Here is a 19,986-nt window from a genome sequence, read left to right on the forward strand (position 1 = left end):
TCCATTCCGTTCTCCCTCTCTCTTTCTTTCTCTATTCTCCCGATTTGCCTGATAAACCTCTAACCGCTGTTCGTTACTCTACAGAGCATCAGACACTTCGAATGACTATTCGATCACGTCTACGAATTGTTCCTTTTTCGAATAACAGAATAGCACCGAAAAACAAGCTATGGCTGTGAGTACTTGTGAATATAATGCAGAAGTGTCTATATTGTCATCCACTATTCGTATGACTACGAGTGCATATTGTTTTACCCATATACAGAGACGATTTACAATGAGTTTTACATGGCAGACTTAAAATTTCTCTTATAGAGCCCCTGATTGGATCGATATATTTTCACACACTAACAGGAAGCCGCGATAGAATTTTTTCAAAATCTTCACGAAAATAACGAGCAATTTGGCTAATGGAAAAAAAAATTGATCTAACGGCCGCATATAATAATTTGAAAGAAAGGGAGAATAGCGGCAATTGATTGATTCCGTAAAATTCATTACTTCGCTCGCGCCTCTCTAGGGTCTAGTTATAGATTTGAATGGCGTTGGGACCTCCATTACAGACAGGCTAGAGAAAATTGAAGAGAACGACGTCTCGTAGTAAAACAATCTTACTTGTCATAGATCTTAAGGAGAGTGAGTAATACGCCGACGGAGAAATAGAAAATGCTGCCCGGTGAAAACAAGTTTCGCTTCTCCTTCCTCACATGCGGCTTAATTTTGAGTCTAGTGACGATTTATGGATCCGGATACTGCGCTGCTTTGAATTACACTCTCTATGATATACCGGAAGAGGACGAGCTGGAAAAGGGTTTAGCCGATTGCTTGAGCCATCTGATCGGCACTACGAATTGGCGTACCTTGACCTTCTTGATGATCGTCAATGACACGAGCAAGCAACCTGCTAATCTTCTGAAGAGATCCACATTTGATCGATGGTACGTTTACAATAAGAATTCGTATAAGCTCATAGACATCATGAACATTGTGATATTTACGGAGAACTTGACTAGCCTCGAAAAAGTTCTGGAGAGCATACAGATGGAGCGCATGGAGGCCCATGCGAAGATAATCATCTGCCTGAAAGAGCGCACGAAAAATCCTGAATCAATTGCACGACTCTCGATGAGGACGTCGGAAATTCTCTGGAGAGAAAATAAGATGAATGTAATAATGCTAGTGAAGGTGGAGAACGGACTTATCGCAGCGTTGACGTATCGTCCCTTTGGCACGAATTGCAAGCCAGCACGTTTCGAAGTGATTAACTGGTGGGAAGGGGGTAGATTCCTCCTTAAAAACAAAATATTCCCTCAGAAAATGAAAAATCTTAATAATTGTACTCTAGATTACGCCCTCATTACGAACGACGCGATAGGATTGTCTATGGTCGGAAAATTATTCGATAACGAGGAAAGTACATTGAACGCAGTAGGCTGGAAAATCATTAGCATCATAATTGATCGGATAAATTTGAAGCTGCGATTGCTTCCAAAGAAAATAAGGTCTGACAAGGATATGAGGAGGGAAGTTAAGCGCGACACGTTAATTCTATCATTCTCTGGGACCATTCCCACCCCTGACAAACTGGACACGCTCGATTTCCTGCCTGGTCACATGGAGGACTCCTTCGTGATCGCTTACTATGACAATTTTACCGCAGTTCACTTTTGGAAGAACGTCCTTCTGCCTCTTGACGGTTCTGTTTGGTTAAGCATCGGACTCAGCTTCCTGCTCCTGGCTATCGTCATTCAACTGATCTCTTACTGCCACGACATCGACTTGATAAACGAAAGATATGACTTTCTCTCGAGTATCGCAATATTTCTGAGGACTGGCGGATCTTTGCCGTCCTCCAACTTGGGTCGGACTGGCTTCGTCGCGTGGTCATTACTCTCCTATCTAATCACGGCAGCCTATAACAGTGGAATGGTCAGTCATCTAACGGCACCTGAACTTGAGAGAGGAATAGCAACCTTCGACGAACTCCTAAAGTCAGAAATGATCCTCGCTGGTACAGAAGTTCATCGTAGTTTTTATGAGGATCAGTCCGATCCTATGACCAGAAAGATATATGAGAACTTCAAAGTGTTCGATTCAAATTCAGAGGGTTACAGGAATCTGTTCTTCGCTGGGGAGATAGCAACAGGAATCCTCGAGTCATACGCGTCATTCTTCAACAGTAAAATAAGTAATGGTAATTGAGCTTCAACATTCGGTTAATTTACTTATGCAATCTGATTATGGTTAACTAATTAGCAATTACCTTTATCTTTATCATATGGGTTCAGGTACGATACGCGTTTTAAAGGATAAAATTTTCACCTTCCATTCGCCGATAATCGTGACAAAGGGTTCACCATTAGCTTCGGTCGTCTTCAAACACTTGTTGCGAGTCTTAGAAGCTGGATTCGATGATTACTGGACCAACAGATGCAGGTGGGAATTGGCCAGAAACGAAACAGGAGAGGATGTCAAGAAGTACAAGCCGCAGGACACTAGAACAATCACGGTTCAACATCTCGAAGGAGCTTTCTTTATTTATTTTACTGGTCTTGGCGTGAGTCTACTTGTCCATCTTGCTGAACATCTCAATCACAGATACATTTTTCGCATTCGTCGAAACTTTATGCGTTGGTTCTGGACACTGGTGCAATAATAATGGTCTTGATTTTCCAGTGTCACTACTCTTGCACGTGAAGCAATGAATTTAAGAGAAAACAAAATTAAGGCTCCATATATGTATTTTCAATGAAATTATTTACAAAGAAACTAAAAATTACAAAGATAGAAAGTCGTGTTGTTTATCCATGCCCCATTTAAAACATCCGATGGAATCCTGTGGAAGTAAATCAATAATAAAATGGCAGTGATGAGAAGAGAACGACAAATGCTAAAATTAATTGAAAGACAAATTACTTGGATTGGCAATAGGCTCCATTCTGTAAGCATTCTGCGTTATAAAGCGGGGTGGACACGGTAGTGCTCTACCGTTTCTGGCACCTGGAGGAAACCTGCCTCTCAACAATGGGATTTGTCCACGAGGTGGCATCATCGCATAATTCGGATGGAAGTTTGGATGGTAAGGCGGATGGTAGCTCTATTTATGACAACAGATGAAATTTTATCGATCATCCAATTAAGCGGGCAGTCGAACGTGGCGCAATACATACCCCGTAGCAAAATGGCACAGCTACTTGTTCAAAATAGTGCTGGCCTGGCAAAAATCTTCTCTTCATAGCTTCATCTCTCTCTCTCTCCGTCATTCTCTCGCGTCTCTCACTTGAAAATTCTCTTGATCTTCTTTGATGAGACCTATACGATGTAGTTCCGTCTCGGGAAGATCTGCAGAAGTAAAACGGCAATGTTGAAAACTAGTGAACTTGTTTCTCATAGAATAAAATTAACGGTTACCTGTAATGATAAACATCAGTAGATTGCCGGCGTTCTCGTTCTCGTTTATCCAGCCTCTCCTCGCCTTCCTTCGAGTGAGAACGTTCATATTTGGTTTTACGTAGTGGCGATTCGGCAGCTTTAAGATTTTTCTCTTTGTACTCCTCAGCACTACGAAAGAACTAGTTATTAGAAGAGTCAATATTTACGTGAATACTGGAAGGAACTAGAGCAGTAAAGAATCACACGCTAGAAGGGGAGGGAAAGGGATATAAAAAAAAGGGAGAACCAACCTCTTGCTTTCCTTTTGACAATTCCGGTGTCCCGTTTCGTCGCAGTGGTGTTTACCTTCTCCCCGCCTCAAAAAATACAGTACGTTATATATTATAAAATGATCCAGCGGTTCAATTTCGGCAATCATTGAAGATCCGCAAACATTGGAGACAATTGGTGTTTCACAAAAACCTGAGCTGTCAGGTGGTTTAGTACCATGCTGCTCAGAACTTCACAAAGTAATTTCAAAATGTATAGATCACTACTTAAGCCGAATCTTCGATGTAGCGGACCTCATGAGTGCGATCTGCGTCTATCATCGTAGATATGTCACGTTTAATTTACATTTAAACATTGAAATATCATTTGAATCAGACGTATTGGAAAACGTTAATCGTCATGCTGAACTCTTGAGGTCAAAAAAACTTTTTAAAATAATATTCAATTGCTCATGCATCTACTAATAAAATGTTGGAAAAGTTCGGCAGTTAATGCTTGGAATACATTCATATCCAGTGAATCCATGTAGCTCGCTTGAATTTGCACGCGAATGCGCCAATATGTAATAACAATATTAGTGTCGCATTCAAGCGAATGAGAAGCCAATGAGAATCGACTGCTAAACGATACGCAATATTGATCCATTAGTATTAAAGAACATTGACATGGTTGATAATAAATTAAGTGTAAAACTCACCTCGTTATTTTAGTATTTTCTAACGGATTTTAGTAACATCGGCAAGTTGAACATTACCTGGTTCAAGTGCATGCACAATACACATTCACCGAATGTCTAGACTATTCTGTTTGAGAAAATGTAGGAAGGATAGAGAAATTGCGGAAAGTTAAAATATGGTCAACATTGTTTCTCTAGTTGCAGAGTTTCATTGTCAAATTTATGTAAAAAGCACATCCCGTAATAAAAGCAAAGACTTGGTGGATGACATGACTGACGTCTGCTGCTTATTGTGTTACGCCATTGGAAAAGATAAGATTACCAATAAGCGGACTGAAGGCGACATCACTGCGTTACTTGGCAAGGAACATTTTGAAAGTGCAGTGCAAAGCAAGCCATGCAGGCCTTCAACACACGGCTGTACTCGTCACTGTGGTCGTCGGTGTCGCGTCTCATCATGTATTTCCTTTTCCTAACCTGAATTATTACTAGCCTAGCTAGAACAAATCAAGGCATTGCAATTTCAAAAAAAAAAAAAAAAGGCCGATGGTCTTCCGTCTGAAAAATGTGTAATTTACTGAAATTCCATTCAATGTATGTGCAGTCACGGGTGCATTATTCAGTAATGTGTAATAAGGTTGTACATATACTATAAAAAGCAATTTAGATGATGCCGCGTGGCAATGACAATAAGAGGATTCTACTTTCACTATCCTTAAAAACAGTTTAGATCTTTCTTTCGATCTTTAGACCCAGTGAACCTTTAGGAAATTGTTAAATTGGATGTGTCTATGACGCAATATTCATATCTTTCGGTTAAATTCTTTTTTCATTTTACATATCCATATTAATAAGAACACATGGATTCAATTCATAACAGAAAGGACTCTAGATTATCAAGTTGCCAAAGCGTGGACTGATAGTTTCTTGAACGGGTTTGTGACACACCTAAAATTGTGCTCGAACGACATGCGTTGAGGACTGCGACTAAACGTTCTTGATGAGCTTAGAGAGACTCTGGGTCGTTTCGGGGAGCGTGACCTTTCAACGTGCTCCGTGAACACGGCAATAACTCTGCGGCGCTCTTCTACGTCACTAGTGTTACTTTCCGCCTGCTTTAGTTCGTCTCGTTCAAAGATCGGTTTAGATCCTTCTCCTATCGTAATTATTCACTGGTATTAGTAATGCTTTGAAATAATTATCAATTCTTCGTACAATCAAGTAACGAAGCAAATGTACATACTATAAAAGGACTTTCAAATTTAATAGAAGCTTCTGTACTAAATTTGTTTGACGAATTATTACTAATTTCCCAATGTGCTTTTATCTCATCTTCCTTTCTCTCATATTTGTTCCTTGTTCTGACAAGACAAGTGTTGTTCTGACATTCATTCTTACTGTGTTCAACGAATTATTTCGAAGTAAGGAGTTATGTCGTATAACGACGGCAAAACGTAAATATATAGAAATTATAAGCAATCTCCCGTTTCAAATAGCTATTTGCATTAATTGGAAAGAGAGAGAGAGAGAGAGAGAGAGAGAGAGAAAGCTGTAAATATTAGCTATTAAATTTATTGAATCAAAAAATACTTAATTAACCTTTTGGTTGAGTAACTTATATGCTCTGATTTTGCGCAAAAATACGTTTTTTCGACATATTGTATCCTCAGTTTTCAAGAAGTTCTAAGTTGTTTAAATGTTTACTGTTTTTATTTTGCAAATTGTCTTGTTTTTTTCTTAGGTCTCTTTCAAAAATCTGATCGTGTTATCATTGCTGCTAAATATCTTTTAATGTAAAATTATTTATGTTCAATATCTTCAGTAAATAGCGTGTTTTGATCTTGCAGTCGTTATATCTTCCAGACGTTAATAATCTTCCAGTTGTTGTTTTAGAATATTACAACAGATGTTAACTAACATGATTATAATTCAATGAAACTCTACAAGAAGTAATGGTAGTACATGCAAAGCTGATGATTCAAATTATTTTAAATGGTGAATAAAGAATTTTTTAATAAAAAATTAAAGGTTCATAGGAAAACAAAAAGATAAAATTAATGACTTTAACATTTTGTGCAAAGTAATGTTTGCCTCGATGGATATAAGGAAGTTAATAATTTTTTTAAAATTTAGTTTCCAGTCAAGTAATAGATGCAATTAGGAAGCAAGGACCAAGCAAATATACATAATGTGCAAAATGGTGAAAGCAAAAATATGCTATTATAAAAGGTAACTAAAGCTTACACCCATTGTGTTATAGGCACAAATTCTGTTCCAATTGTGTGGTTCCACGTAAGCTAAATCCTAAGCGGAGAAGAATATTCTTGATTAAACATCTATACCATCTTCAACTGTTGAATTTAATTCTTCCATAGAGGATTCCATAGTAGTTTATCTTCCATGGTTGTTGCTGATCATGGGGTTTGGGTATACTATACTTTTTTTTTACAAAATTCCATCAACTATAATAGAAATATGTTCAAAATAGAATTGACTTAATTATGAGTGTGTTTTTAACAAAGATTATATTGTAAATGTAAAACATTTCTCTTGACATCTACATCTTCGGTGCTGCCATTTATACATCCATATTTTTCATTATAATGAATTCAGGAAAATCAAAAAATTAAAGGAAAATATAGGAGGAAAAAATGATCACATTACCCTCTCGCCTTTTCAATATGATATCCTCAGGATTCACAATGTCACGTTGCAGTTGTTTAATAGTAACTTCCGTTGATGGTAAGCTTCGTTGAATATTGACCTTTATACACTTTAATTGTAGAGCACTAATACATGTACCTTCAGGGCCCTGGAACAAAGATCTATTCCCATTCGGAGATTCTAGTCTGAGGAAAATAAAGTATTTCACCTTATCAAAACACAAATTAAGAAACATTTTTTCTGAATACTTATACTTACTTTTCAGACATAATTGTAGTTTTTGGTGGCGTTTGTGGTTTGTCTGATTTAGTCAAACTGTGTAACGATTGGCTTTTATAATTTTGGATATTTCTACTAGAGCCAGCCTGCGACACAGATGTATCCCGCTCAGAATCTGCTCGTTCTTTCTCACGAGCTCTTTGAATCTCGTATCGAAGAATCATTTTCTCTTTGTACAGTTCATGCATCATTTCTTCTTCTCGCTGTTTTAACCATCTACGTCTGCGGTCTTCCCGTTCTGCTTCAATTTTTCCACTAACGCGAGACTCACGACGATCTAGATATTTTCGCCGTTTATCCGATCTATGATCGCAAGATGAGCTGCGTCCCATTTCTAATACTAATACCGAATTCGTCTAGTACATTAAAGGATTCTGTTACACTACACTTTTCACATGGAATCACTTACAACTGTATGAAACCGAACTGAACTGAATTGAATTGAACCAAACTCCTAGTTGGCGTCCATTAGCTATTGGCGTCACATGGCATCTATTCCTTCCTTTCCTTGTGGCTGCCTCCTCCAATGAGATGTGCCAGTACATGGCATCTATTACTGTTCTTGTTATGTACTGGCTATATAGCGTGTAGCACGTTATGATTGGTCATGACTCGATGATCACTGACGGTCACAGAATGGCCGGCAGATGGGTCTAGACACGCACCTGATGGATCGCTGAATATAGGCGATATTACACCATATTACATTCAATTCCAGTTTTTTCGGTCTAGAGCGGCCTGAGGGGCCATCTTCATCCGCTCTTCAAGATAATAGGGTTCCCTGAATTGTTGATCTGATATCAACAAATATTCCGAGTGCTCTTGACCGACCGTGAGACCAGCGATGCATCATAATGATTGACAGTAGTGCACTACTAAAGAGCTTCTATATCAAAAACCTCATAAACTTTGAATGGTATCACTTGCAGTCAGTAGTGACGGGCTGGCAGGAATTGTGACATTTTAAGACCTGCCCCGTTCGTTTGTTTTACAACTGTTAGGAGGTAATATCGGATAAACCAACCCTGTACAATCGATGCATAGATCTAAGGCTGCATACTTAAACATCTAATTTAGACGAATTGGATGGAGGGGAGGGATCGGAACTGATGAGGACGAGAGAAGACAAGGCATAAATAAAGGCATATAGAAAGTTGCATGTTTCTTGCAGCAGGAAGGAGATAAGCGGATGAAGACTGGTGGTGCGAGGGCTTATCCGTGCTAATCCGTCGAACGAATACTACAAAGACACGGCGAAGAAAAGTCGATCAATCGCAGTGAATCGCACACAGTTGCATCGTTGAAGTTACTTTAGAGTAATGCAAAATTGCCCAAAACTGAGTAAAGGAGGAAACTAATAATTAGCACTGAGTGAGTATCGCTTATTGCTGCTGTTGTAGGTGTGTGGGTTCAATCACAGCAGCAGCAAAAAGAGGTAGGGGGTTGGGTGGTGGCTCCTAGAATCATATGAGGTCAGAATAGGTTAAGGTATACAACCCATGTCATCGGTGCTGATTTTGTCGACGGCGTCACAGCCGGTCGATGCTCGAAATAGCAAGTCTAAGAAAATCTAAGTGAAGGCTAAACTAAAACGCAACTGAGAGCAGAGATGTGTGAAAAACTGCGACTGAACGAAGTGTAAGAATTTTATCTGCTTGCGCCTTAATGAATTCGGTGAAGAGTTCTGATGAACTTTCTTCGAACGATACCAGTGTTGACTAATTCGTCAAACTTGATCGCTCGTTAATCAAGAAGTACACTCTGGGTTGTTTCAATCGTTCCAATAATTCGTTTGTGAGCTTGTTAGATGTGAGATTCAGACAGAAATCAGTTAGAAAATTCGTAAAGCGAATGTGTCATATTATTGAAGCTAATTGACCGAGTAATTGGATTCAAGCTTAAACATTTACAGTGTGAAACTTTTAGACGTCATCCGTCCAATCTCTAACAAACGTGAGTTATATCTTTGAACGTAGTTTCAATTCGTTTATTTATAGAATTCTGCTGTAGAAAGATTCATTCTAAGTGAAAAAGCGAGTGTGTGTAAGCGATTTTGCACGTAACCACGTGTTCTCTGTCCTACCCGTTTTTTGACCTGAGCCGTTTACCCATGCAGACTTTATAACAGTTTTAAAATCTAATGTGATACAAGCAAAAACTGTATGTCATTTTTCTTTTAGAATTCCAGAATGTCGCAAAAGAGTAATAATAAAATGTTAAATCAGCTGTCATCACTGCTGCCTGATGATAGACCAGTAACTGCCATTACGATTGTGGAAGATATTGAGAAATGCCCATCAAATTTCACAGCTGTAAGAAATTTTGGTATAAGCCTCCTATAATTTTATGTATTTCTTTTTCTTGTGTGCGAATGATTGTATTAGGTATCAAGGACATATGATCAGGACTCTGATGCAGATTTGTGGAGGGACAGTGGATTGTTTATTAAAAAAAAGGGTAGATACATTTGTATTTCCAAAACTGAGGGTGTACCACATTGTGTCATTGAAGATATTAGGATTATCAGTGAGAGAGAAAATCCACCTGAAGGGTTTTGCTTGATTGCACGTACAGTTGATTCTGGTATATAACTGACTGCTGTATTAATTATTGGTTATATTTTTATATTTTATCTAAATAATGTTATAAGTGATACATTGTAGCACAGAAAGCCTGGAGAAAGAGACAACTGTGTTACAAAGTTACAAACAGGGATTCTTGTGCTAAAGCGATAACAGATATTATTGTATGCAGTCGTATTAAAAAAGCTCCTGCAGGCTTCATGTATGCAGGGTAAGTTATTTTTATTAGGAAAACGCACAATTATACAAATAGAATAATATAGTATCATTATGTTTTATTACAATAAATATTTCAGTGAAATAAATGGTGTAATAATATGTTATAAGACTGGGACAGTTAGCAATGGTAACTCAAGCTTGCAGTCCTATGCAAATATAAAGTGAGTTTATGCTTGTGAAAAGCAGTGTGATCATAGTGCGATAGTTTTGCATTAATTTATTGTGTTCTTTTTTGTTTTCAGTTCATTTCAAAATATATCACCAAATTCCTCAAATGGAACTCCTAGCAGGATACCACCAGAGAGGCCTCCAAAACCAAAATTTGCTCCAAAGCCTCCTAATGGTATTTATCCACAGATTAGTCAAGTGAATGTAGGAAAAATAGATATTAAGGAGTCAAATGATCAAGATTACGAGGTATTGAGTCCAAATGCTCGGATCAAACCGACAAGACCAGCTCCTCGACCGCCTGTTTCAATGCTCCCCGGTTCTCTGCCGATTTATGGTACACTGCCAGGATCATCCGATCTCGATGGAGTTCCTTTCATTTTAAACAATATTCTTAGTTTACACGTTGATTCAACAACTGTAAGTAAAATATTTTCAATGTTTGACCAAGTGCATTGCTCTCAACGTTTCTGTCAATATGTAAGTCTAATAAATATTGTTTTTCCCTTTATAGAATAAGCTTCCTGTGATAAAAACTCGATCGCAAAAGGAGCTGGATCAGGACGTAAGTTACCAAGCATCTTTGTTGTCAAAAGGATTATACAAAATGGAAAGCAACAATTGCAAATGGGCAATATTAGATTTTTCTACTCAGGAATGTAATATAGTAGAATCTCGATTATTTTCGTATTTCCGTAATCTGTGGCCCCCTTTCACTGATAAAAACTTAGGGAAATATCGTTTTGAACGAAGCGTATTGCCACACATCCGTGTTTCTTACAATTGCCAGTATTCGGTCACGTTTGACACAATTGTTTCCGTAGAATAGATTAGTACGCGCAACTAGTATAGCTCCGATTATTTTCATAGTCTTCCCGAGTAAAGAAGAAAATCAAGATTCTGCTGTACTTACATATATAAAGCAGGAATCTTATAAATATTAAAAGTCAGTAAAAGAATTGTGATATTAGTGATAGTTATCTCTTATCTTGTTTAAACAGTTTCCCGAAATTAACCATATGATTTTGGACTACTCTTGCTTGCAGTATTTCTACGATTTTCGAGCCGAGCGGGAGACTTGAAGAGGATAAACGGATTTAGTGCATTCAGCGGATACTGCGCGATGTCTAAAGTGTCACATGGCGTCTTGGCAACATGGTACATTTTTATCGTATCATTAATATAAATCTAGCCACGAGAGTAATAGAGTGCCTGAGTGAGTGATTTATACTAACCTATGAGTAAATAATGTATATGTTCAATAGTGAGACGTACGAATTATCAATGTATTCGTACTAACGTATCTACAATGTATATCTTCCCTCTGCCAATTTTTATTCACTTTATATTAGTGAAAGCTAGTATTGTATTTTTATAGACTTCTGTAGAACAACTATGTACCTATAATACTAGACGATATACATATTTATACAAAACATTTCAGACTTCAATTATTAATATAAGTAAATTGATCACTCTTACCTACCACGTACTATCGATTCTTACTAGTTTCGATATATCTGAGTAAATTAATCATACTTTTCACATATTTTTCTGTAGGTTTAATGGTATTGATTTCATCATGGCATATTTCGAAATGATTTAAATAAACTATGAGCGCTTTTTGTAATCTAAAATAATGAGCAAAATTTAGATATGGATTTTCTCGTATGTGTTAAGATTTATGTTTTGAGAGAGGACCTATATAATTTACCTGTATAATGATAATTTATACAAAATCTGAATTTAAGTATATAGCCATACTGTTGTTTTACTGGTAGGGGCGGAAAATTAAACATGGGTGATTATTATTATAGATTTGTTCTAAATCCACTACTTGTACTACAAGCGTAGCCTTGTTTCTCGCTGGTATCGGAAAAATAAAAAAGCAATGATTCACGCAGTACTTGCAGAGAATTCTAAAAAAATCACAGAGGTAAGTTTGTATGTATGGACAGATAGGCATGGGAACTTTTTCGAACGGTCGTCCTATTAAGTTCCTCCAAAGTAATGGAATCGTCATATTGTGTGGATTGACGAATGAAGATAAATTATAAGTGACACTATACGTTTCAGGGGCTATCCAAGAGATGGCACTACTCACATTATGTACAAGTTCCTCACCTAACCTGTCTTATCGATGTCCAAAGAAGTTGATAGTTGTATCATCTGGTATCATGGCCAAACGATAGGATAATAATTTATGCGGATTATACTATGTGTTAGCAGCATCGTGTTTTGAGTCAAATTTGTCACATTAGGATTACAGTAGTCCCATGACTTGATATGTACCATATGGAGTTAACTACAATTCTTTGATCTTCACTGATATTGAATAGAAAAATGGCTTCAGAAGAACATAAGGTTTTAGCAGACTTTATAAAAAATACTCATAGTAACTTGCGAAAGGAATCACAAATTCATGGAGCAACTGTAGCATGGAGAAAACATGTAGAACAAAAAGAAATTTTGCTGGTAATTTTTCCATTTGATAACTAAACTCTGTATTAAACATCTGACTCTATGGCATAAATGGCATTTCTCTTTTTCTTATTACAGAAATATGCAGTTTCAATGCAACAGCTTGCTACAAAATATTGGGCTAAGAATGTTGCAGATCCAACCAAACAATTACAATGTAGAATACAATGGATAAAGAAGCAGTGCATAGAATATTTCTTTAATGAAGGCAGGGAACGATATCAGAAGAGGGAATTGGATATTGAACTTAAATTAACTGCAATAACAACCAAGAAAAAAGATAGTTGCTCATTAAATATGGAAAAATTATTCTTACTTGATGTTGGGAGTTGTTACAACCCTTTTGAGAATATGGATCAGTTCCATGTAACAGCAATAGATTTAATTCCATATTCACAGAATGTATTGCAGTGTGACTTCTTAAACTTGAACATCAGAGGGAACAGAATTGTTAATGAGGAAACAAAGACTATAACAGAGTTACCTATGAATTTCTTTGATGTCGTAATATTTTCCTTATTTTTGGAGTACTTACCATGTCCCAAACAAAGATATCTTTGCTGTACAAAAGCATACAAATTGTTAAAAGCTGGTGGAATTCTTTTAATTGTAACACCAGATTCGAAACATGTTGGTGCCAATGCTAAAGTAATGAAATCTTGGAGATTTGTTCTAGCTAACCTTGGTTTTATGAGAATAAAGTATGAGAAATTGCCTCACATGCATTGTTTGATATTCAGAAAATGCTTTTCTCAGCATGTTGCTAGGAGATGGATTCAATTGCAACAGCTACCTAGCAATGATATATTATTTCAGTCTAAATTCATGCTACACATACCTCAAGACTTTCAAGAAAGCTATACATTGAATGAATACCATAAACCTGATAAATCGTTAAATGATTGTAATGATACAGCAATTATGTTCGAAGAATTACCAGCTGCGTAATATCGAAATATATTATTGCAATAAAATATTCTGATGAAAACCTAATCTTGTCGTATTTTTCAAATTTTCCGCCTTAGAAATAAATTGTACAGCATATTAGATATAATGGCCGTTTGGCTTTTACGGCAAAAATCACTACTTCTCTTGAATTCACTATGCTGTTGGAGAATTCTGTTAGAACCAAATAATAAGATGTCGGCTCTAAACGAGTTTCCAATTATATATTTGAACTGAGCATTATTGAAACTAATTATTTATTTATAATCTAAATATTTTAACTTGTTTTGTTCAGATTATTTTGTAATTCTTTGTAGAATTAAATTACAAATTTTTCATTTTCGAAGAAACTGACTCTGCAATCAGTTTTGATTTCCGGCTGCCATTTTAACAGGTCTTTCCTGTTGCTTACTCACGAGGGAGTACATGAGGTGAGGTCAATTTCCAAGATACTCTAATTATTTCACGTTTTCAGAGAAATGTTGGATATTAAACGAATACTGTTCATTTTGTGTAATTGATTGTAACGATATTCAGTACAGAATTCTTTTTTTTTCCTCAATAGCAAATCTAACTTGATCTACCACGTGTGCACGCTCAAGTGACGTGCATATTGCATGTTAATCTGTAGCTTCCATTATTCTGAATCAAACGTAGGAAAATTTGTCTCTGAGCCTGAGTATAGTTGAGCATTCAGAAGCATTCGTCGATAATAGAATTTTTATTCTTTTAGACATTCAAGATGTCGTCCCATTTAAATTGGATGATAATTCGCAACAACAACGCGTTTCTCCTGAAGAAACGTAATATCAACAAACCATTTTCTACGGTACGTATTCAATCGATCAGCTAACGGTAATATCTACATGTGAGTTAGTAAGAATCAAATTGAATCGTCTAACGAATTTTTAGGAACCCAGCAACCTGACTAACTTGAGTAGCTACAGGTATTCCGGTCTCGTTCACCGCAAGAGCGTGGGAATTGTTGATACTCCCGATAAAAAAGGATTCACGGTTGTTTATAAGAAAGCTAAGGCTGTTAATAAGCCGGCAAAGGCAACTGTTAGACGTACCATGAGGGCTGGTGCTCGACGCTCTTTGCACAACTTGAGAAGGCTTCTTACTGCAAACAAATATCGCGTGGACCTTAACAAGGTATACTTTAAAATTGTCGATTTTTATTCCGAATGTAACCGAAACGTAAACCTCAAATGATCTATGTAAATTTCTATATCAAAAATTTGATTTCTGCTAAATGATGACATACATACAACCACCAAGATCGATGAATGCCATGATTATATATTTGCTATCTGAAACATGATTGTTTCTTAATTATTGGATACTGCTGCAATAAGGATAGAACTAATCTTGTTAATGCTATTTTACAGGCTGCACTTCGCAGGGCAAGTGCTGTTTTGCGGTCTCAGAAACCTTTGCGTGCCAAGAAAGTACGAGCAACAAAGAAGGCCGATTAATCTGTGTATCTCAATAAAAAAAAAGAGAAAATATGCTAGTTTACTTTTTTATAAATGCCATTACTACCAAATCCAATTCCAATGTCTGTTCCAATGATAGCCTTAAGATCTTTTGTTTCTGATTTTCATATTCTATCTTTTGATATTTACCCTTGCGCAAGTATTTTCCAATTTTTAACTGCTATGTCGTGCAGAAATTGTCCTGAGGAAGCAAATACTTTTGAGTGGTGAAATTTTACACTGTTGCGATAATTACAGTCAAATGCTCTGACTCTCATATAGGTATCGTTTTTAACTCACTGTACATACAGTACTAGATTGCAATAGAAACAGATTGCACAAATTTTCTCTAATATTATTGGCTAAATATTAGCAAATTTGTTCTTAGTGCACACCGAGTGCAGTGAGTTGTAAGCGGTATTAGTACTGTTTCCTCCGTACATAATGTATTTTAAACCCAAGGGCGGTTTTCCTGTGGGTTGATTGAAATAGCGTCATAATGAAACGTAACCTAATCTGAACTAATCGCTTGTATATGTTACGGCGTTTAGCGTTCTCAGAGTTTTTGCAAGGCGGCACATTATAAGATTGTAATAATTTAATTGGTGACAATCTGTAGAGACCAACAGTTATCCTCCTGGTGTAAAGGAAACTGTGTTCTCGCGGATGACTCAGGAAATCCAAACAATGTCGAAGATAATTGAGCCGCTGAAAAAGTTGTGTGTCAACAAAAGGTTGAGATATCATGAAAATGAGCGAATGGCTTTGAATAATAATAAAGAATTGACCATAACGCTGGAAGAATCCCTTCACAAATTATCTGACGAGAACTACATACTCTCCGTCTGTGGCACGCAGACGTAAGTCGTCACTTGCTTTTATTCTTCTAATATAAATATTTTCTTATCTATTATAATTTTCATGTAAAAGCGATCCCGAATTTCGGATTGGAGTGGCATTGTCCAATTACATGTGTATTGTCTATTCTGTTGGAGAAGCCTTGACACAGGTAGCCACTTTGAATCACAACCAAGCTTCCATTGTGGGTATAAAATTCAGTCCCACATCTAGGAACATCTTTTACGTGGCTTCACGCAATGGCTTTGTTACAGCCTGTGATCTTCGAGCTAGAGGAAAGGTTGTAATGGAGTTTAAAGGTAAGGTTTAGACAATGTCAAGTCTAAGTCAAGCCAGTTAAGTGTCTAATACACAAAATAATTTGAATATTCTTATCAATTTAGATAGTACAGAGGATGGCAAGATAAAACCATTAGCAAGTTTCGATCTGAACTGCAACGAAAGGCTTTTGGCTGGTGGTACTGAACATATTGGTGGGGATGCATTTATTCTTTTCTGGGATATTAGAATGGGAAACATCAAGTGTGACAGAACAAGTCTCTTAGGTGGATACTGGGAATCACACCTGGAAGACGTTACCTGTTTGACTTTCCATCCAAATCAATCAGATGTTTTAGCATCTGGCAGTACTGATGGTTTGATCAACATTTTTGATATTAGCCAATCTACTGAAGACAGTGCATTGAATTACTCCTTGAATACAGAATCCTCTGTGGTAAGTGTTACATTAAGCAATATTTATAAATTTGAAATAAGGGTATATCCAACTTTCCCACTTGTATTTTGAATGAAAGGACAGAATTGGCTGGTTGGATAAAGGCAACCTATGGTGCACTACTCATACACATTCGTTGCAATTGTGGGAGTGCGATGCTGCAACTCCGCACTTGAGATTTGATAGAAAGTACTTTGGGCTGTCTCAGGTTCGTTCAGGAAAAGTGAAGAAAGAAAATGGTAAAAATATCCGTCAACCTGTAAGAAAATTATTTTTTATAGCACGAAGATCCTGATAATCAATATGTGGTGAGGATGCACAAGTCGGATGTATTAGGAGAAAAACCTTTCCTATTGGCAGGCTCCTGTAGTGCCAAAGGGTAAATATACGACCTATGTTTACTAATGTAAAAAATATTTGTGTGGTGGAACCCATGGTGATTTCAAGAATTTTAGAACCGTACTTTGTACGGATAATTTTCATTATTTTTCCATTGATTCGGGAGTTAACCAAATAAACATTGCATGTATTCCTCGTTACTCTTCGCACATGCTATATACCTAGAAAGAAGAGTCTCGTGTGCACCTTTATCTGTATTTGCTTAGACAAGATAGAAGTGTTGGAAAGCAGGGGCCAGGAAGAAAGGGAGTTTACACAAGAGTAATAAAATACATCGTAACATGTTGCATATATATTGTTTTTAAAACATTAATGTTACTGATTAACTACTTAGGTCGACTCTGCGTTGCATGGCCGTGGTGGAAAATCATCTGGAGACGTTGTACGATATGCCGGGAAACAAACAGCTTGTGCGTGACAGTTGGATGCACGAGAAGGTATTCAAAGGACAAGACACTAAAGTTCGTTAAACGTAGTGGACTGAAAATGACGATGATATATATGTATATATATATATGTATACATACACACACACATATATATATAATTTCATTTGTAGAGTGGCTGTTTAGTAACCGGAGGAGAGAATGCTCTCATAAATGTATGGCGACAAGTCGAATTATCGTCGACGAGTCGAGACAGATCGGATCAGAAATTATTGCAGAAAATGTCAACGAGTAAGATACGCGAGAAATTACACAGACCAAAGCCATACTGAAGGAAATTGGGGAAAAATGTATGTGAAAAAGAACTAAAAAAAATGTATTCTAATATTGATCCATTGATGAATATTCAATCATGTAGATTTGATAAATTTTTATAATTAAATAATAAAATAATAAAAATCCGTAATAAAACTTTTCCATTCATATTTCATTGAATCATAAATCATTTAACGAGTGTCTTCGTTCTTAATCCTTTATTATCATCATATTCTTCTTTAATACAATAACAGTTGTATGTACATGCATAATAAATAAATATGATTCTTCCTTTCTTGTGGGGGTTTTGGCCAACCTTTTTTTCGTTTCAGGATTAATTATGAAATACGAAATGGGAAACAGTGAGCGAGTCCGGAAGTATGTACCCGGAAATGCTAGAAATAATATCAAACAACGATTGGACTTGGGTCTGATTTAAAGTAAAATCAAGCGAAAAAAGGTTTTAAAAAAATGAAAAAATCAATTTGCACAAGTGAAAATGGGAAAACTGAGTCTAAGACACGGTGATCTTACTGAATAGCGAAGAGGGTATACAACCTTGGGAATGGAATGGACAATATTTAAACACGCAACATTATCTTACTAGACAGGACTTATGTTTTTTTACTCTCTAACGATACACCCTATGATAACGAGGATAAAGATTTTCAAAAATCTTGTTTTTCTTTGTTAATGTCATCACACATATATATCGAATGAGTAATATGTAGCTTCAGTACAATAGGAGAAGAATTAGAGAATCTAGGGGTTCTAATAATCGAGATTACCGATGAACAATAAGAGAATAACAAATAAATCAAGGAATAGGAAAGAGAAAATGTGGAAAGATAAAAGAACGGGAAAGAAGAAAATTGTCAAAAGAACAGAGAAAAAGAGGACAGTGCCGTACAAGGTAACTGCTAAACGGAGCAACAAGAAGAAATAATTAAAAGCCAAGAGAGAAGGAAATAAAAGTATAAGTGCCAGAGGTAATGAACGTGCGTGTTTTTCTGCGCACCACGAGCAAAACGGTAATATTTCGCGACGAAACAGACTTATCTTTGAGATAAAAATATATGTATTTAATTTAATAGTAAAATAGTAACAAAAGACAGACGAAAGATTTAGCGTTATCGTATGTGCAATTATTCAGAAGAGAATAAAAGGAATGACCGAGGCACGCACTGTTTCTTGGCAATAAAGGAACCCAAGGAAGAACACGAGAGTGGTTGGGCAAACGGGCAATTCGCAATCAAGATGTTCTAATTATTGAGAGCTCGATGCCCGGAACTTCTGAAGAAGCAGGCAGGTCATACGTGGAGCCCAATATTATTACTAAAATATTAGTATTACTATACTATGGAATACCATATAATAGTCACTTAATCTTTAAAATAGTGGAGCCGATCGATACAGCCAGTATCACAATTATAACGATAGTCATATAGCATATATACATATACTTATATGCTTAAATATATATTTGTATATGTATATATATAGATTTCTCTTTAGAGTAAATTAGTACAGAGTAAACGTACAAAAATACTTCCCGCGATATCACGCGGGGACGTATAATCGCCGGAGAGTATTTGGAAACGACACCGCGCACTCTCTCTCTCTCTCTCTCTCTCTCTCTCTCTCTCTCTCTCTCTCCCTCTCCCTCTCCCTCTGTTTATTAATACATTTTCATCGCTCCACACTCTAATTTCACTCATTAAGCTGTTCTCAAATAATCAGACCAGCTAACAACTTGGCCACGGAGCGCCAACTCTGACAGTCGATAACGCGAAAATAATTTTGACAATGGATAGACTGTATAAGACACGGTGACGTTTCGCTTGCTCTCTTGCACGAGACAAACATAGGCCGTTGTACTACTTCTTAAAGCTAAACGTTAACTGTTTCTTTCAAGTGATCATTCGAAGCATTCTTGGGGCTTCACGCGCCAAACTACTTTTACATACTTTTTTTTTCCATTATCTTTCTCTCTTTTTCCCTCGCTTCTGTTACTTCTTCCCGCGAGATCCCCATCGAGCCCATTCTGGACTTCAAATCCACTAGCTCAGACACCCAATTCTCGTATTTCTTTCTATTCTTCCTCTTTTCCTCTCCTTCGCCCCTTTAATCATATTTGTTGTTTTACCCCCCCCCCCCC

General features: G+C 36.8%; 6 protein-coding genes across 15 annotated transcripts; 5 read left to right on the forward strand and 1 right to left on the reverse strand.

Annotated features, from left to right (window-relative positions):
* Positions 1–79: 79 nt before the first annotated feature.
* LOC107267094 lies at positions 80–2,694 on the forward strand. 2 transcript variants are annotated; one of them, XM_025084294.1, is made up of 3 exons: positions 80–175; positions 625–2,194; positions 2,289–2,694. In XM_025084294.1, the coding sequence occupies exons 2-3, from the start codon at positions 667–669 to the stop codon at positions 2,654–2,656; spliced, it is 1,896 nt and encodes a 631-aa protein (XP_024940062.1). In that variant the 5' UTR covers positions 80–175; positions 625–666; the 3' UTR covers positions 2,657–2,694. The 2 variants fall into 2 exon arrangements, with proteins under 2 accessions (XP_024940062.1, XP_015593831.2); XM_015738345.2 differs by having other exon boundaries at positions 93–938; positions 1,014–2,194.
* Positions 2,695–2,723: 29 nt separating this feature from the next.
* On the reverse strand, positions 2,724–7,779 carry LOC107267092 (female-specific protein transformer). Of its 2 annotated transcripts, none has more exons than XM_015738342.1 (8): positions 7,262–7,779; positions 7,004–7,164; positions 5,288–5,495; positions 3,684–3,749; positions 3,412–3,561; positions 3,171–3,342; positions 2,917–3,097; positions 2,724–2,836 (listed from the first exon to the last, which is right to left on the reverse strand). In XM_015738342.1, exons 1-8 carry the CDS (start codon positions 7,612–7,614, stop codon positions 2,817–2,819), a joined length of 1,311 nt encoding a protein of 436 aa, XP_015593828.1. In that variant the 5' UTR covers positions 7,615–7,779; the 3' UTR covers positions 2,724–2,816. The 2 variants fall into 2 exon arrangements, with proteins under 2 accessions (XP_015593828.1, XP_015593827.1); XM_015738341.1 differs by having other exon boundaries at positions 7,004–7,188.
* A 361-nt stretch (positions 7,780–8,140) lies between these two features.
* LOC107267097 (multivesicular body subunit 12A) lies at positions 8,141–11,689 on the forward strand. Of its 7 annotated transcripts, none has more exons than XM_025084298.1 (9): positions 8,141–8,286; positions 8,454–8,920; positions 9,463–9,594; positions 9,667–9,865; positions 9,946–10,075; positions 10,161–10,244; positions 10,326–10,671; positions 10,766–10,816; positions 11,298–11,689. In XM_025084298.1, exons 3-9 carry the CDS (start codon positions 9,472–9,474, stop codon positions 11,331–11,333), a joined length of 969 nt encoding a protein of 322 aa, XP_024940066.1. In that variant the 5' UTR covers positions 8,141–8,286; positions 8,454–8,920; positions 9,463–9,471; the 3' UTR covers positions 11,334–11,689. The 7 variants fall into 7 exon arrangements, with proteins under 7 accessions (XP_024940066.1, XP_024940065.1, XP_024940067.1 ...); XM_025084297.1 differs by having other exon boundaries at positions 8,153–8,286; positions 8,360–8,920; XM_025084299.1 differs by having other exon boundaries at positions 8,155–8,286; positions 8,457–8,920.
* Positions 11,690–11,831: 142 nt separating this feature from the next.
* LOC107267096 (S-adenosylmethionine sensor upstream of mTORC1) lies at positions 11,832–13,725 on the forward strand. Its single transcript, XM_015738348.2, has 3 exons — positions 11,832–12,187; positions 12,328–12,726; positions 12,811–13,725. Exons 2-3 carry the CDS (start codon positions 12,595–12,597, stop codon positions 13,678–13,680), a joined length of 1,002 nt encoding a protein of 333 aa, XP_015593834.1. The 5' UTR covers positions 11,832–12,187; positions 12,328–12,594; the 3' UTR covers positions 13,681–13,725.
* A 246-nt stretch (positions 13,726–13,971) lies between these two features.
* Positions 13,972–15,188, forward strand: LOC107267102 (60S ribosomal protein L28). 2 transcript variants are annotated; one of them, XM_015738366.2, is made up of 4 exons: positions 13,972–14,108; positions 14,411–14,506; positions 14,590–14,832; positions 15,069–15,188. In XM_015738366.2, the coding sequence occupies exons 2-4, from the start codon at positions 14,420–14,422 to the stop codon at positions 15,153–15,155; spliced, it is 417 nt and encodes a 138-aa protein (XP_015593852.1). In that variant the 5' UTR covers positions 13,972–14,108; positions 14,411–14,419; the 3' UTR covers positions 15,156–15,188. The 2 variants fall into 2 exon arrangements, with proteins under 2 accessions (XP_015593852.1, XP_015593851.1); XM_015738365.2 differs by lacking the exon at positions 13,972–14,108 and adding an exon at positions 14,171–14,330.
* Positions 15,189–15,461: 273 nt separating this feature from the next.
* LOC107267106 (WD repeat-containing protein 89) lies at positions 15,462–17,998 on the forward strand. The gene is made up of 7 exons (XM_015738369.2): positions 15,462–16,015; positions 16,086–16,312; positions 16,397–16,728; positions 16,808–16,936; positions 17,010–17,107; positions 17,462–17,564; positions 17,687–17,998. Exons 1-7 carry the CDS (start codon positions 15,822–15,824, stop codon positions 17,843–17,845), a joined length of 1,242 nt encoding a protein of 413 aa, XP_015593855.1. The 5' UTR covers positions 15,462–15,821; the 3' UTR covers positions 17,846–17,998.
* Positions 17,999–19,986: the final 1,988 nt, after the last annotated feature.

Source organism: Cephus cinctus, unplaced genomic scaffold (genome assembly GCF_000341935.2).
Source record: "Cephus cinctus unplaced genomic scaffold, Ccin1 Ccin1_scaffold0342, whole genome shotgun sequence".
Taxonomy (NCBI): Eukaryota; Metazoa; Arthropoda; class Insecta; order Hymenoptera; family Cephidae; genus Cephus; species Cephus cinctus.

What these genes read in the sequence shown, in the direction of transcription:
- LOC107267094 (XM_025084294.1), top strand. Translation starts at nt 667, where the DNA reads ATGCTGCCCGGTGAAAACAAGTTTCGCTTCTCCTTCCTCACATGCGGC. An exon ending in CAACAGTAAAATAAGTAATG is followed by an intron (nt 2,195 to 2,288) that starts GTAATTGAGCTT and finishes ATATGGGTTCAG; the next exon opens with GTACGATACGCGTTTTAAAG.
- LOC107267092 (XM_015738341.1), bottom strand. Translation starts at nt 7,614, where the DNA reads ATGGGACGCAGCTCATCTTGCGATCATAGATCGGATAAACGGCGAAAA. An exon ending in CATATTGAAAAGGCGAGAGG is followed by an intron (nt 5,496 to 7,003) that starts GTAATGTGATCA and finishes TAATTACGATAG; the next exon opens with GAGAAGGATCTAAACCGATC. An exon ending in TCGTTCGAGCACAATTTTAG is followed by an intron (nt 3,750 to 5,287) that starts GTGTGTCACAAA and finishes GTATTTTTTGAG; the next exon opens with GCGGGGAGAAGGTAAACACC.
- LOC107267097 (XM_025084298.1), top strand. Translation starts at nt 9,472, where the DNA reads ATGTCGCAAAAGAGTAATAATAAAATGTTAAATCAGCTGTCATCACTG. An exon ending in GCAGGCTTCATGTATGCAGG is followed by an intron (nt 10,076 to 10,160) that starts GTAAGTTATTTT and finishes TAAATATTTCAG; the next exon opens with TGAAATAAATGGTGTAATAA. An exon ending in CAGTCCTATGCAAATATAAA is followed by an intron (nt 10,245 to 10,325) that starts GTGAGTTTATGC and finishes TTTTGTTTTCAG; the next exon opens with TTCATTTCAAAATATATCAC.
- LOC107267096 (XM_015738348.2), top strand. Translation starts at nt 12,595, where the DNA reads ATGGCTTCAGAAGAACATAAGGTTTTAGCAGACTTTATAAAAAATACT. An exon ending in AACAAAAAGAAATTTTGCTG is followed by an intron (nt 12,727 to 12,810) that starts GTAATTTTTCCA and finishes TTCTTATTACAG; the next exon opens with AAATATGCAGTTTCAATGCA.
- LOC107267102 (XM_015738365.2), top strand. Translation starts at nt 14,295, where the DNA reads ATGTTAATCTGTAGCTTCCATTATTCTGAATCAAAC. An exon ending in TCAACAAACCATTTTCTACG is followed by an intron (nt 14,507 to 14,589) that starts GTACGTATTCAA and finishes ACGAATTTTTAG; the next exon opens with GAACCCAGCAACCTGACTAA. An exon ending in ATCGCGTGGACCTTAACAAG is followed by an intron (nt 14,833 to 15,068) that starts GTATACTTTAAA and finishes GCTATTTTACAG; the next exon opens with GCTGCACTTCGCAGGGCAAG.
- LOC107267106 (XM_015738369.2), top strand. Translation starts at nt 15,822, where the DNA reads ATGACTCAGGAAATCCAAACAATGTCGAAGATAATTGAGCCGCTGAAA. An exon ending in GGTTGTAATGGAGTTTAAAG is followed by an intron (nt 16,313 to 16,396) that starts GTAAGGTTTAGA and finishes TTATCAATTTAG; the next exon opens with ATAGTACAGAGGATGGCAAG. An exon ending in TGAATACAGAATCCTCTGTG is followed by an intron (nt 16,729 to 16,807) that starts GTAAGTGTTACA and finishes TTTGAATGAAAG; the next exon opens with GACAGAATTGGCTGGTTGGA.